The 14,919-nt window shown below is 37.8% G+C and overlaps 1 protein-coding gene across 1 annotated transcript; it reads left to right on the top strand.

The window, feature by feature from the left end:
* Positions 1-135: 135 nt before the first annotated feature.
* Positions 136-9,503, top strand: LOC140326172 (THAP domain-containing protein 1-like). Its single transcript, XM_072404533.1, has 4 exons — positions 136-298; positions 4,850-4,940; positions 5,737-5,932; positions 6,587-9,503. Exons 2-4 carry the CDS (start codon positions 4,873-4,875, stop codon positions 6,875-6,877), a joined length of 555 nt encoding a protein of 184 aa, XP_072260634.1. The 5' UTR covers positions 136-298; positions 4,850-4,872; the 3' UTR covers positions 6,878-9,503.
* The last annotated feature ends 5,416 nt before the right edge of the window (positions 9,504-14,919 follow it).

Here is a 14,919-nt window from a genome sequence, read left to right as displayed (position 1 = left end):
CAGGGAAAAAAAAACACTGACTTTGCTTCTTAGTTACTGTTCAAATAAAGCTGAGTGGAAAAAAAAAAGGTTGTCCTGGAAGAAGACAGAGGTTTCCTAGCAGCTGATTGGCTGTAGCTGTTGTGAGATGTGGTGAAGCTATTGCCGTTCCATTCGCACAGTTCTAATCGGGCTCGGGCGCCATTTTGGTACACCCTGACCCTGCAGAGGGCTTCTCAGTTTTTGTGGTACTGTACACTGGGAATATTAAAAGAGAAGCGACCATAAATTGCCGTGGTGACACCGAGTCGGTATAAAGGTAGGAATGTCGTATGCAAAAGAAATGAATAATATTTCTCATGCCAAGTAACTTACTGACTAATGTTTCAACCACATAGCAGTGTGGGCTGTGTAACCATAGTGATATTTGTGCTGCAATAGTGTCATGTAATGGGAGCAGTACTGGCAGCTGGGCTCATCCTTGAGGATGGTGTGTGATAACAGGGGGAGGGGAAAGCAAACTTTACATCTGTTTCAGTGTTACAGCCATCTTGTTAGGGGGGCATAGAGAGGATGGGGCACCAGGAATCCAATGTACCTGGAAGTGATGGCTGGCAGCATTGCTTGTACCACATCACAGGGCCTATACAGAGATCCCCCCTGCAGTACCTTATTTCTGCTGCTAGATGTCCTCAGTCCTATGGCCATCACCATTCAACACACCTTATCTGAGCCCAGCCTGTGATAGACTATAGAATCCCAATCCCATCTTCATGAGGTTATGGCTGCCGCTATGTAACCCCCTCCTTCCTTCCAACACATTGGGGTTTCTGATAGTGACATTGGGGTCACCCCAGGCTGCCAGCTACAGATATTAATAATATATAAATCCGTGTCCAACCCAATCACAGCAATTAGGAAGAAACCAGAAAGTAAAACAGCACCCAGCTTATTGAAGACTTCAGTAATAGAAGATAATCAGGAGTGGAGATGATTTGTGCAGTTAAAAAAAAAAACCTATATCTCTCTCTTCAGTATATATATTCGTATGGTGATAGTCGCCCCTTAAAGCGTACCTAAACTCAGAAATTTCACTTTACATAAAAGGGTAGACAACCCTTTATGTAAGGTAAAAATTCTGTTACCCTTTAAAAAAAAAAAAAAAGGATACAGCCCCTCCCCCCTAAATCTCGATCACCTAGGCGATCAAGAATGAATGGAAGTGCAATGCCTCCCGGAATACCTACGTCAGGCAGCCCAAGAGGCTCTTGGTGCTCATTTTGAGCATATCTGAGCAGCTCGGGCATGTGCAGAAGGAGCCTTTTAGTGAAAAAAGAAAGAAATTGCCGATCTCACACATGGGCAGTGAGATCGACTAGTTTTTTTTCCATCCACGTCAACCAATCTCGCGCCTGGGTTGGTTGACGTAGGAAAAAGTGGAGAAGATGGCACTGCCCAGCGCCAGCTCAGGGATGGATGCCGGGACAACGCGGGACCCGATGGAAGACACCCCCGGATGGATCAGACTGCCCTGCGGGATTGAAGGTAGGTGTGTTTTTTTTGTTTTATGCAGTTTTCAGTTAAGTTCCTCTTTAAATTCATATAAGAGAATTGGGGTGAAATCATCCAGCTTGGGGGCCTCTATGTAAAGATTCGGAAATTATGAATTATGAAGATGATCTGCTGTTTGTATGGTAAAGGCAAAAGTAAATCCCTGATAAACCCCATAGTCATCTTCTTTCCATGCCAAGTTGGGCAGAGACTAGTAAAAGGACGGAGGCCTGATGAGGTCTTGTCCATAGAGAAGGGAAGCATGGAGACAGGCACACCAAGATGGGTGTAAGACTAATCTGCAAAGCTGAGGGAATCCATACCAAGCAGCTCTTTGCTGCTACTACCAGAGAATTATTAACCCTGCAGACTTTAATTCTTTTCTTTTAACTATTCATGGAAATACGTGGATCCCTCCTACTTCTCTCTTATCAACATGGACATCAAATATTAATAAGAAAATCTACTACACTGGAGCATCGGTCTCACCAGATCCCCTGAGGAAGCCGCTAGGCGAAATGTGTCGGGACAAGGGACACATAAAATTTATATTAAATTAGCATTAACTAATCAGGGATCTTCATTGTATAGGTATTGGTCCATATGTCCCATGATAATGGAATGGGCATGACCATACACCACAAATACTGCACTGTATTATCTGCCATTTTGAAGGTCACATTAATGCAGTTGTATTTTTGCCAAAAAAAAAAAACAGTTTTCCTTTCTTTATTTCACAAATAATCTGATCTGCAAAGCTGCAGAGTTGGCTGCTTGTGGAGCAACATAGGGAAAATGCTGCTGTGCTTTACCATGAGAAGGCTTTCTTTCTGGCCACTCACCAGAGTCAGTGAGTTTACTTGCTTTGTATGTGAACCTGTAACCTAACCCCTAAGCCCGGCAGATTGATGAATGACATTGAGGGACTACTGTACACATGCTGGATTTTTGCCCAATACATGCACTAGTGTTTTGTGTAGGGCGACAATCGTCTGACCTGTGTACGTAGCTTAGATCCCTGAGCCAAGACAAATCTAAAGGTAAGAATGTTGTTCTGCCTTCTGAATCTGATTTACAGTATGTTTGTTTCAGGTGTGTGAATCAAATGTATTGAAGTCAGACTCAGCTAGTATTTCCAGAGACCAGCAATGGCAGCCCCTACACTGCTTGTATGACAGGTATATTTACAACATAATATTCACCCATAAATGCAACCTAATACATTCATCCTCAAACAACAACGCGTTGTAATATACACAACCCTGTCCTATCTGTGTTTTGACCTTAAAGCAGAATTAAACCTTAACATTAAAGAATTACAAGCAGGCTGGTCCCTTTTTACATTTTATTTCACTTCAGCACTCCTGTAAAGCACATACTGCCTACAGTGATAAAGTTCATATAATATTACCAATACAGTGCAGATGTCATTCTCAATATGTCCACTAGGTGGTGTTGTGTTTGTTTTCATGCAGGATCCCTGTACCAGTTGTCAAACTTCAATGGACAAACAAAAATTGTAACACACCGAAGCTAATTAATACAAACACACAATTACGTGAGTAGAAACAACATGGCCTTTACTTGCAAAAAGGCAATTTATTCATAGGTTCTCTCCCAACTTAGTTTAGCAATTAAAGGTTTAGTTTAGCTTTTAAGAAAGCTTTTTATTTAACTAGACTTACCCCCATAACTTTAATGCTATTTGCATCTTAGGATATTATGAGAAAAAAAAAACATCTTTTTTTCAATATTTACATATATTAACCATAAAAAAATCCTATCTAAGTCTGTTAATAAGACAGATTGACAACCACACAAATTAGTATACCAATAATGGGTTTGCAGTTTTTATTAATTTGAGTGACACTTCATTCACTTAGCATTTCATGTTTGCACAGCAGACACAAATATCACCCAGATCATCTGACATCATTGTTGTGACCTGTGGAATACTTATTTAAGGCTTAGACTACATGAACTGTTTTCCCCAGCGTTTAACCTGAGGCTTTTAAAGCCCATGTTTGAAGTCCCAATGCATTCCAATGGGCTAATCTACACCAGGACGTTTCCTTCAGGCACGTTTCTGAGCTTTATCGTAAACTTTATCTTAAACGTTGCAACGTTTATCCTTGCTATCCTTTGAAAAAATTCAAACACAGGATAAACGCAGGAAAACGTTCCCATTGAACTCAATGGAAGCTTTTACAAGCGTTTTTAAGCTTTTTATGAAAGCTTCCTTTGAAAACAATAGGGGCGTTAATAAACGTTTTTAGCATGTCTTTGGAATCTGGAAGCCCCCTTTAATAAGGTGACTCCCAGGTCTCCATCATCCCACCGTGGGGAATGAGTACAGGGGTACATAAAACCCCTTACTCATTCCCTGAAAGGGTTAAAATATGTGTCGAAAATTGGACGAGGCTTTAATGTTAAATTATTTTATTAAATGTGTGTGTTTGTGTGACTAAACTTTTTTTTTTTCAGGTTATCCCAATGACAGGATGATTCCCAGGGCTGCAATCATGACATGAACACAGCCATGGGACTCCTGACAGTGATAAGGGATAAGGCTCTCCATTCATCCCTAGTGCTCTGTGATTGGCTGAGGTTTTACGTTTCTCAGCCATTCAGCTCTAGACTTGAATGGGGACCCTTGTGCCCATTCATCTCTAGTGCTCTGTGATTGGCTGAGAAATAGGAAACCCTGATGACAGCTCAAGTATCATCAGGATTTCCCTTTCCTCAGCCAATCAGGGAGAAGAGCAATCAGCGGAGCTTTACTATGCTGACAGCTCCGCTCCCCTGATTACTCCCTCAGCCATAGAGGAGCTGTGACGTGTGTTCTGTATCTCTAACACATACTACAGCTTCTCCAGGGCTGCGGGAGTAATCAGGGGAGCGGAGCTGTCAGCATAGTAGAGCTCCGCTGACTAGTATAGTACAAGTATACCTATATGAATGTTACCTATAGTCTTGTTCCTTAACCTACAGAGGGTGTGGGTACAGGAAAAGCATATCTGATTTTAGATTTAACTATGAGAAGGATGTGTGTCCTTGTTCATTCTCAGGGTTCTGATATCCCCTACAGCTGTGTGAAATAAAGACAGTTGTTCTACAATTTTTATCTTTCTGGAGTTGATAACATTTGTTACCTTCAAATTAATCTCAATATTTTCTTAATTGGTATACTCCTAATGAGTTGTGGATGTACCTTTGTTAGAACATGACATAGATATTTTTTCTGTGTAACATTTTTTTTCTTTGCTGTGGATTTTTGTTATATACAACTGGTAACTTTTGTTCCTTAAATCTATTGCAGGTTATTTTGTATGGCATCTAACAATGCCCGCATGTGCTGCCATTAACTGCACAAGCCGACAAACCCGCGGATGTGGAAAGTCTTTTCATCGGTAAGATTATGAATATGTATATAAGTTCAAACTTCATAAAATTTCTGTTATTGAATTTGCCTACATTGTGCTAACCAAATGTGTGCTCTGCAAAGGTAACCTGTGTACTAAAAAAGATAACCAAAAATCCCCAAACCTAACTGCTACCTTATACTAGGCACTATTTTCTGAATGTAATTGCTGCTTCATATTCCTTCAGTCATCCCAGTTATGAAGAATAACAATACTGTTGCATACTCCCTTCCTGAACACATGTGACACCTTCAGAGAATGTTATTAGCTGGCTAGGCCTGAAGTCCTGCATTATGGAGAGGCAGGAGTATAATTATCACTGGAATAGAAATGATGGGAATTCCAACATTTTACAGTTGTCAGCATTTTCCAATGGAGACAACTTTTCCAGGCATTAACCTTTATTATCACATACATGTTTCATATAGTGACATGTAAATGGACTTTGTAAAGTGCTGTGTGATATGTCAGCGCTATTTAAATACTGGATAGTTATAATAATAATAATAATAATAATATAGAAGCACTGGTTAGAGTTACTAGTTATTAATAAGGTTTCTTGATGAGACACAACTGAAAATAGCAGAAATCTTTCAAGCACTTAATTCAAGACATCAGGACAAGGTTGTGGTCTGTTTAGGCCGACACTCACAAATAATGTCAATATTAAGCAGCCTCTTCTATGTATTGCAATGATTATTCAAGACAAATTCTCACTGATTATCTTTGCTGTCAGTGACAAGGAAATTAAGACGCTGATTTTAAAAGATAAGTATGTTTGCAGATTTCCACATGGACGACCAGAGATTCTGAAAAAATGGGTTATGAATATGAGGCGTGATACATTTAAACCCTCCTCCAAGGCAGTGCTATGTTCAGATCACTTTGAAGAGTATTGTTTTGACAGAACCGGCCAGACAATTCGACTGAGAGTAGATGCCGTGCCAACAGTTTTCTCTTTTCCTGGGAAATCAAGAAAGGTAATTATTTGTATGTTCTTTATTAACCTGTTAACTTTTTTTCTGGCAGCACAATTACCAAATGTAACTGCATCCGGATATATTTAAATAATATAGGGTAAAATAATGTCTAAATGCTAGTTAGCTCTCTTGAGTCTCACTACTTGTTTCTTCAGTGTTATGCAATGTTTCACAAGCAGGGTTACTTGAGCAATAAGCAATTTTTAGTTAGTTAGTTTAACTGACACCAATGATCTCTGGTAAAAATGAAATTCCTCCCAATGGCCAACAGTGTAAGACATTCTTCTAACCAACCACCACACTAATGTACTGTAAGCTGTGACTATAATAATCATAAAAGGGGTTCCCTTATAACCTGAAAGTTATTTTAAGGGATCCCCCACGCTACAAAAAAAAAAAAAAAAAACTCGAAAAAGACTGTTCTTATTATTCTTGCAGAAAATACTATTTGAAAGTATATCTAAACCAAGAACATAATGTCTCATATTGCAGTTTACTAATCCCTACATATGGTAGTTGCATTTGTTTTCATAACTCTTTTTTTATTGCACTTGTTGAAAAAATGTAATTGTATAACAAACAGAACTGGGGGTAAAGATGTTTTTTCTTAATGTTGGATTTTTACCTTAATGTTTATTTGCTTATTCACTGCAGGATAGAAAGTCACAGAACGCAGCTCCAGTGCCTGAAGATGTCGATGAGCCGTTTTCTTTCCCACCTCCACCACTCCTAGAACAAATACCCACACAAAATGCAGTTGAAAAAAGGGTTACATTGGAGCATGACTATTGTATTATGGACAGCCCAAAGGCTCTGAAAAAGCGACTTGATGAAGCTTTAAGCACGCTTCACAATGTGAAAAGGAGACTGAAGATCACTCAGCAAAAGTTCAGGAGGCTAAAATTCAGGGTTCAATCTCTTGATCTATCTGAGGATCCTGTGTAAAGGAAAAGGATAATGGACTTTTTGTGACAAAATATGTATGTAAGTGCTTTGATACTTTGCTTTAATCATTTATTCCATAGTCAGATAATGTATATAGAGTTTTATACTTAGAAGCCTTATTCGTGTCAGTGTGAAATTTCCTGAATATTCAATGAATATGGAATAATAATTGCAGTTCAAAATATATTAAGTGAATGTTATTGTATTGCCATTGATGGGCTACATTGCAACTAACTGCAAGATTCCAATGTTTCCATTTGCTTAACAAGATTTGCCATTTGCCAACAACCTGGGCATATTAGGTGCAGCCCAGTCTGCAAACAAGTCAGGAAGATGGACTGATACATGTACCTACAGCATACACAAAATGGTGATGAAGACATCGGCAAGACCAGAGTTTTACAATTTTATTTTATTGCAGGAGATGGATTTTGGAAGATCAGAGTCGAGTTACTGTGTTAAGAGGACTGATGGAGCTTTTACAAATCTAAATATTTCATCTTCAATATCATTACGGTTTCTAGCTTATTTAGTTTTACTTATGATGACTGAGTGTGGCATTTTACTGGATTGGGGCCAGAAGTCACCCAAAGACTGATAGTTACTTCCTTTTAGCTATGTAATACTGTATATAAGGTCAGGAAGCAACTGTTACACTTCAGGTGATCTCTGACCTTCTAATTGTCTCCTACAGCTTTTCTATAACATATTCCTAGGTCCACTATAGTGTAAACATTATATCCTGGTAACTGTATAGGGTGAATACCAGTAATATTAGTATCCAGTATATGATTTCATTTTTTCACATACCTTTTTTATTCTTATGTTTTACCCTTTTTTTCCTAAAACTGAAGAAAACTGTTGCAGTCACTGCCTAAAAGGTACTATATGGAGTTATGCTTTAATTTGTTTGTCTCTCGCATACAATGAAACTAGCAGGAACTAGCTTTTCATTCTATAGGAGATTTATTACAGTCCCACTGTACAAAGCATTACCACAAAACAAGTAACTTTTATTTTAGCCATGTAAAGCTGCGTACACACGGCAAATTTTTCTCGCCCGATAATCGGTATCGGCCAATTATCGGGCGAAAATCTGCCGTGTGTACAGTCGGTCATCGTCCGACGACCGTCCTGGCGGATCCATGGACGATGGACGACGACCGATCCTAATGAAAGGGAAGGGGAGAGCGCGCAGCAGGGTGCCGCTCCGTCGCTCTCCCCCTCCCCTCTCCATAGAGCATGAACGGTGCTATATGTACAGCATCGTTCATGCTTCGTGCAGTGTTTTCTCGTTGGAAAGGATCGTGAAAGATCCTTTCCAACGAGAAAAATTGCAAGTGTGTACGCAGCTTAACTGATTTACCATTGAATGCCATGAAAAAAAAAAAAAACATGTCACTCAAAATAGGTTTTCTTATCCAGGTGTGTCAGCTTTGTGAAAAGAACTTTGTGTCATCTGCATCAAATCTTCTTCTTACCTGTCTTTAATCAAATGTATTTTGAGCAATCTGGTATATCATACAGTCTTGTCATATCTTGATACCAGGATGAATTTATTACTCTTGTGCACATGTATTGGAGTTTATTCATTCCGGGCCGTCCAAGATAACTGAAGAAGCAGAACTCAGAAAAAGACTGGGTAAAGATATTGGTGCTGCTTAGGGATCTTACAGAGGTGAGTACTACTTACATTAGTTCCTCTTTCAAGTAGACCTAACCCCGTTATCTGCATGCTTGTTTCAGATGTGTGACTGACCAAAAGATCAGCTTTGCATCTGTTCATCAGTAATATTTCATATAATCGGTTAGTAGTAGGTTTAGTACATCTAAAATTACATGTTGTTAGACTACAATAGTTTCACTGCAAAACAAACAGCATTTGCACCATGTGAAAATGCAATCCACCGGCTGAGCCAACACAAAAAAAATCATGCTACACTATATTTTATTACTATGCTATTTAATCTGTTGTGCAAATGCTATAAGCTGTTTAAATGCAATAATTTTGTATTTTTCCTGTAGCAAGGTCGCTTCCCCACCATTGGCACATAGTCAGACCCCTTTGGCCTGACAGGTTAAAATAACAAGATTATTTTATTGTATTGTTGCAAAAAAATTGTAAGTGTTGCTAGCTGAGATTAAAGGCCAAGGTCAAACTTCCCATAATCATACAGGGGAGGTAAATCAAGTGCTATTTCCCTGTTGGTGTAAGAAAAGATCATTTGTTTTAGACTGTATTTATGTATAGACTGTTTATATTGTATGTGCCATGTAATGAAACAACTGTAAACTCACACTATATGAGATGACTTTGTATTAGTTTCATTTTTATGTTACTGTCTGTAGTATTTTGCTTATTGAATGATTTTACTGGATATTTTTATCATGAAGAGAATGAGGTGAACTGTGATTTTTTTTCTAGTGAGGTATTTATTTGTACACAATGGTAACATTTCAGAGGCTTCATTCTTCCTTTAAAAGTGTAAGATGGATACATTTCAGGTCAAAAGGAACATACATTATAGTTTATGTATGTTGCTGTGACCAATTGGTGAACCAACAAATAATGGATCTTGTTATTTTTTTACATTAAACTCACAAAATAAAATTGAATCAGACCGATTATGACCTTTTCAAGTTTGAATGAATCATTTCACATATTAAAACATGACACTAAGAGCTCTAATTATAAAGCAGTAAATGTGACATTCCCTGGTGGCAAATCGATTACTGCCATTGAAACACATTGAACTGGAAGATTCTCTATCAGGGAATGTCAGATTTACTGCTTTCAAAAATAACATTATTTCAGGTGAGCAGGCAAAATCCCTCAAGGTTGGCTTATAAATACCATTTTGGGAATATCATGCTAAGAAACATTTCTTTAATACCCCCCCCCCAACATACATACACAATATTTACTGTAGTGCGCTGGTATTTCACAGTAAAAGACTGTATTGGGAAACATCTGTATGAAACTGATGGGTTAGAGTGGGTGAGTGGCATCTGAGGGCCTAAGCATTAAAAAAATATTTACTCTCTCTCAACTTCAAAGTTGCATTTTGTGTAGTAGCATGCTGAGTGTATGCCTCTAGGCACCTCCGGGGCACAATATTCTACAATCAGAAAAAGCCCTTTTGTCTATGAGAGAGCCAGGGTCCTGTTTTTTGACACTGCTCTTGTTAAATACATTTTGGATGCAAGGCACAAATAGTACACCCCATGCTATCCAGCCCTCACAATTCACAAACTAACATTTGATATAAACTATCCTGTTTCCCCTATTATAAGGCACTGTCTTATATTTTTTGAAATGCCAAAATATGCCCTAGGTCTTATTTTAAGGGGATGTCTTATTTTTCCATGAAGAAGACTACAGTACACATTTATTGTTGAAAGTCACTCATGATCACTCATGTTCCATTGATTGCTGCAGCCAGCATCAAGGAGACACACACTGGATCAAATATCGGGGGATGTCTTATTCACGGGTGAGTGTCTTATTTTAATTATTTTTTCAAAAATCGGGGATGGCTTATTTATTGGGGATGTCGGGGAAACACGGTATATTACTCTTCTGGATGTCCACAAGGCCTTTGATACCCTATCTTGGCCTTATCTGTTTCAGGTCTGGCTTCATTGGGGATTTCAAGTTTCCTTTCTTCATTAGACACAAGCCTTGTATCATCTTTTGATGCTTCAACTATTGTTGAAGTTAAATCTTCTACTTTCACATTTCTTTGAGGCACTTGTCAGTTCATTCTGGCTTTGGAGCCTTTGGAAAGGTGGATCCTTTAACATCCTGACGTTCATCAGACTTGACAAAACTGGTGCATCCTACAAATTGATATTTGGTATTTTCTTCCACTTTACACCATACTTAAGTCTTATTCCTTTGTTGGGTTGTTTTGCCAGGCTTTTGGGGCTCCATATGATTCATCCTAATGCCTTAATTTTGAACATTACTGCAACCTGTCACACCCTGTTCTTGTTACAGAGCAGCTCACTCCTACCCTACCTTGGCATCTGTCAGACTGCTACATATGAATTTCTTTATCTGGCTAACTACCCTTACCTTTTTTAAATCCTTAGATACTTTGCTTTCTTTCTGGCATACTCCTAAAGTCTCATGACTGGGCAGATTCAACATTATTAGGATGACCTACTCACCTTAAACTCTTCATTAGTCCTTCCAGTTTTCATTCTACCCCCTAAAAAAGCTGTGGCTTCTTATCTCACTGAAACCAAAGGTAATTTCTCCCGCCACCCTAGGCATTCCTTCAGTATATGGGACTTTGGTACATTTTTTTTTCAATATTTTTATTCTGGGTTTTTACAAAATAACAAACAAAACAGAATAGTTGTGCATAGTACATAAGTAAGGAATGCACTTGTAAAAATACAAGTAACCAATTATGAATTTACAAAAAAAAATGGATTACCAAAACCGTGCAACATAAAAGTTCAATATCTAAAAAAAGGATTCAATGTAAAACAGGAGTAACAAAAACAGACTATACATCACATAAAATTACATTTTAGAGTTTAAAAAACAAAATAATATTCCCTCCAATCCGGGTGCCTAAACTAAAACCTAGGCCAGGTGGGATTCTCAAATGCAAATTAGAGTCAAAGAATGCATAGAAGTTGCGTCATAGTTAATCCATGCGGACCAAAAAATAAAAACGGAGGATTATTGTCTAGGGCAATAGAGGTCAATTTTTTTTAATCATATCACTATTCAATCTGCTAAGGACTTTGTGGAAAATTAAAGTCACAGATTTCCATATGAGGAAGCTTTATTCTACTTCGTGGCACTAAAGATGAAACCAATTAGCTTTTGTTGAGGAAGTGGACTTGATGTCTGTGAAATGTAATGTTTGAGACAACTTTGCATCTGTATAAAAATACACTTGCATTTTGATTTTTCATATTTTTTGTTACAAAACAAACCATTTCTAAATCTTGGAGGTCCCCTACTCTCTACTTTGAGAAGTTAAACAGACAAACTCCTTTGAGAAAGACAGGAGGACTTAGATACACATACATTACCCCGGGGTAATTAAACAGGCCCCTTGGGTCCTCGCCCTCCCTTCTCCAATAAGCTATTCTATACCTGAGGCATACCCCACAACCATTTTCCTGACCCACTTTTCGTTATATTTCCTCAGCCGTGAACTCATTTTTATTCCATCCCATTTCCTTTTTTGTTTTCTCTTCTTATATGCTTTCCTATCTTCTGACTTCCCTTTTTTTGTGTGTCCAGCCCTTACCTCTGGACCCTGAGGAATTCTGTCATTACATGTCTTATACATGTGGTTATGATATCTATTCACGAACATAATTTTGTATCACCTTTGTTTCAGCAAAGTATTTGTATAACTTTTTTGAAAATGCAATAAAAAATATATAATAAAATAGAAAAAGATAGCATGAAATAAAACTTTAAAGAATTGGTGTCAGGAAAAAGCTAATCAATAAGAATATATCCATGTGTTGTTTCACTGGCTAAGCTTTGTTCATATTAGAAAAACATTTTTCTTATTCCCTCAGAAAGGTTAATACACAGCAATAGCTGAAAATCACCAGTGATTACCGATTTGAGTTAGTTTCAAGTCAATGCAGGCCAGTGTTTTGAAAAGGCAGTTGTAACATTCATAGCTTCAGGGCTACCCAATTCAGTTCAGTTCACCAAGGGACATGTTGAACAGTTGCAATTTACAAATGTAAAATGTAATTGTCCTTGTTTGGCTATTAACAAATGCCCATAACAGCTCTTACATCCATTGTGTTTATCCTGTTTTTACATGGACCCTTGCCACTGTACTCATCAAAAAGCCCCCATTGTGTACAATCTAATCTTTCCAAACACATGGCAGACATGTAATTAACACAGAGAGGGGACAAATAGTACAGCTACAACAAACACCATTATGTAACTAAAGTACTAACGGGGTTATTGTATTGTGCTGCACAGCAGTTTTATGCAACACCAGATATAAAACTACCATCTTTTATAATAAATATTGCACATTTGCTTGAAATAAAAAATTCACCCCATAAGGACCAACTGAAACAGTATTCAACACAGTTTTGCACAATGCAGTGTTTTTATGTATGCCTGCAATCTACAGCTAATATATGTCTGTTTTGTGATTCCCACTCTGAAAAACACTTGACAGCTGCTGTATTATTGTAGCTGCATAATGTTTTCTGCTGCTAATATAAAAGGCCAACTGGCTTATGCCGAAAAAGCTAATATGAATAAATATACATGCAAAAGTTTAGAAGGTGAATTTATTTGACATAAGGAATTGTGCAGGGTAGGAATTCTTCAGGAAATATTTAGCTAAGGGATTTACTGTAAATTATATTATCATCATTATTATTAATATTATTATTATTAATATTATTAATAATAATAATAATAATAATAATATTGTGCACCAATGCTCAAACTGGTTAATTTAGGATAATCATTACTGCAGGTGGCAATTTGGTAGGAACTCTTCATAATGCACAGCATAGCTATAAATTATTGCTTCATTACACAATTATTTTGTTGAGTATATGTTTTATGGTTAAGGTGTGCCATGACAAAACTTCAAAGGTTCAAAAGTAAAAGTGGATCATGGAGATGCGCAGTAAACCAGCCAGAAAGGGATCAGATTGTAGACCACTGGGAAAAGAGACAGAGCAGGAGCTGAAGAAGGGACCATGGGGCAGGAAAGAAAGATAGCTAAACATGGACGTTAGGGAAGTTCACAAGAGCCAGAACAAAAACTAGTATCATATGGGAGGAAAGTGGAAACAAAACATGGTAGGAGGTGAAGGATTGTGGCAGCTGACCATAAACATTGGGAGAGGAGGAGAAGACAAAGCAGAAGTAGAAAAGGAGAAACATTATTACTAGAATCATGAAACAGAGGAGACAAAGAAGAGATAATCATGGAGTAGAGACACATATTGAGATAATCATAGATTAGAGGCACATATTGAGATTTGATCATGAAAAGAAAATATAACAGTTTGAGCTGGAAGGGCTAATATAAAATACAGAGTTGGGGTAGAAGAACAGTTCTTCCCCAGTTCAAAAAGCAATTTTTTCACTGCAGCAGCATCAATTTTTTTCTATCAAGAAAATGGCACTGGAAGTGTCTCACATACTGTGCTCTGAAGCTCACATACAGACTCTGTCTCCATTTTACCTGGGTTAGTAAACTGGCATACAGATTGTCCCTGTAAAGCCTCTAAGTGACTCTCTGCCCAGCACAGGATAAAAAACACAGGGTATCCCTCCATGAGGTGCATTCACCGGAGCACACTCCACCTGATCACTTGTCCCAAAAGTGAAGAAGAGAAGGCCCTTTATCCTGGACTTTGCACCATCAAATTACAATTTTCCAGGCATACAAACTGACGTCTTGGTCCACATTTATAATCTGCAGTTTTTTTTTATAAGACTGGCATCAGCCAATGCCAGTTTTTGGCAAAAAGTTTTGCCTGTTTGATTCTTTTAGACATTAAGTCTTTATTATCCACTTGAGTTTGCTCACCCCACTGTGGCACTGCATTGGAATATAACACTAGGTGATGATCCAAAAGCTGTGCATGTGGTCTCATCTCAGCTAAACCATCACCAATTAATGCAGAAAAATGCAATTCACAGTAAGTAAAAGTTTTAGGTACATTAAAAAAAGAAAAGAAACTTGTTCATTAGGATACGTTGTTTTTTGGCCATTTCCGAAAATGATTATTGTTGTTTCTAACCCATATAATATATATTATATTAAAAAAATTGATATATTGGGACTTTTTTGGAAGCAAATGAGCAGACTATTTAGGTAACACTATTGACTTGTGTACAACAGCTTATTAATCATCTACCAGTATTAAAAAAAGGTCATGGGTGTAAGCTGCACATGTAGCTTATCCATTGGCCATGAATTTGAATGTCCTCCCACTTTCACTGTTTGCACAAAATTCCAGACTTGCTCATCTGGCACAAGTGCTATCCAAAGTCCTCCAGAAATTGTGCT

This window comes from Pyxicephalus adspersus, chromosome 3 (assembly GCF_032062135.1).
Source record: "Pyxicephalus adspersus chromosome 3, UCB_Pads_2.0, whole genome shotgun sequence".
Classification (NCBI taxonomy): Eukaryota; Metazoa; Chordata; class Amphibia; order Anura; family Pyxicephalidae; genus Pyxicephalus; species Pyxicephalus adspersus.
Note: the sequence above shows the minus strand (reverse complement) of the source record. Positions and strands in the feature narration are given on the sequence as shown.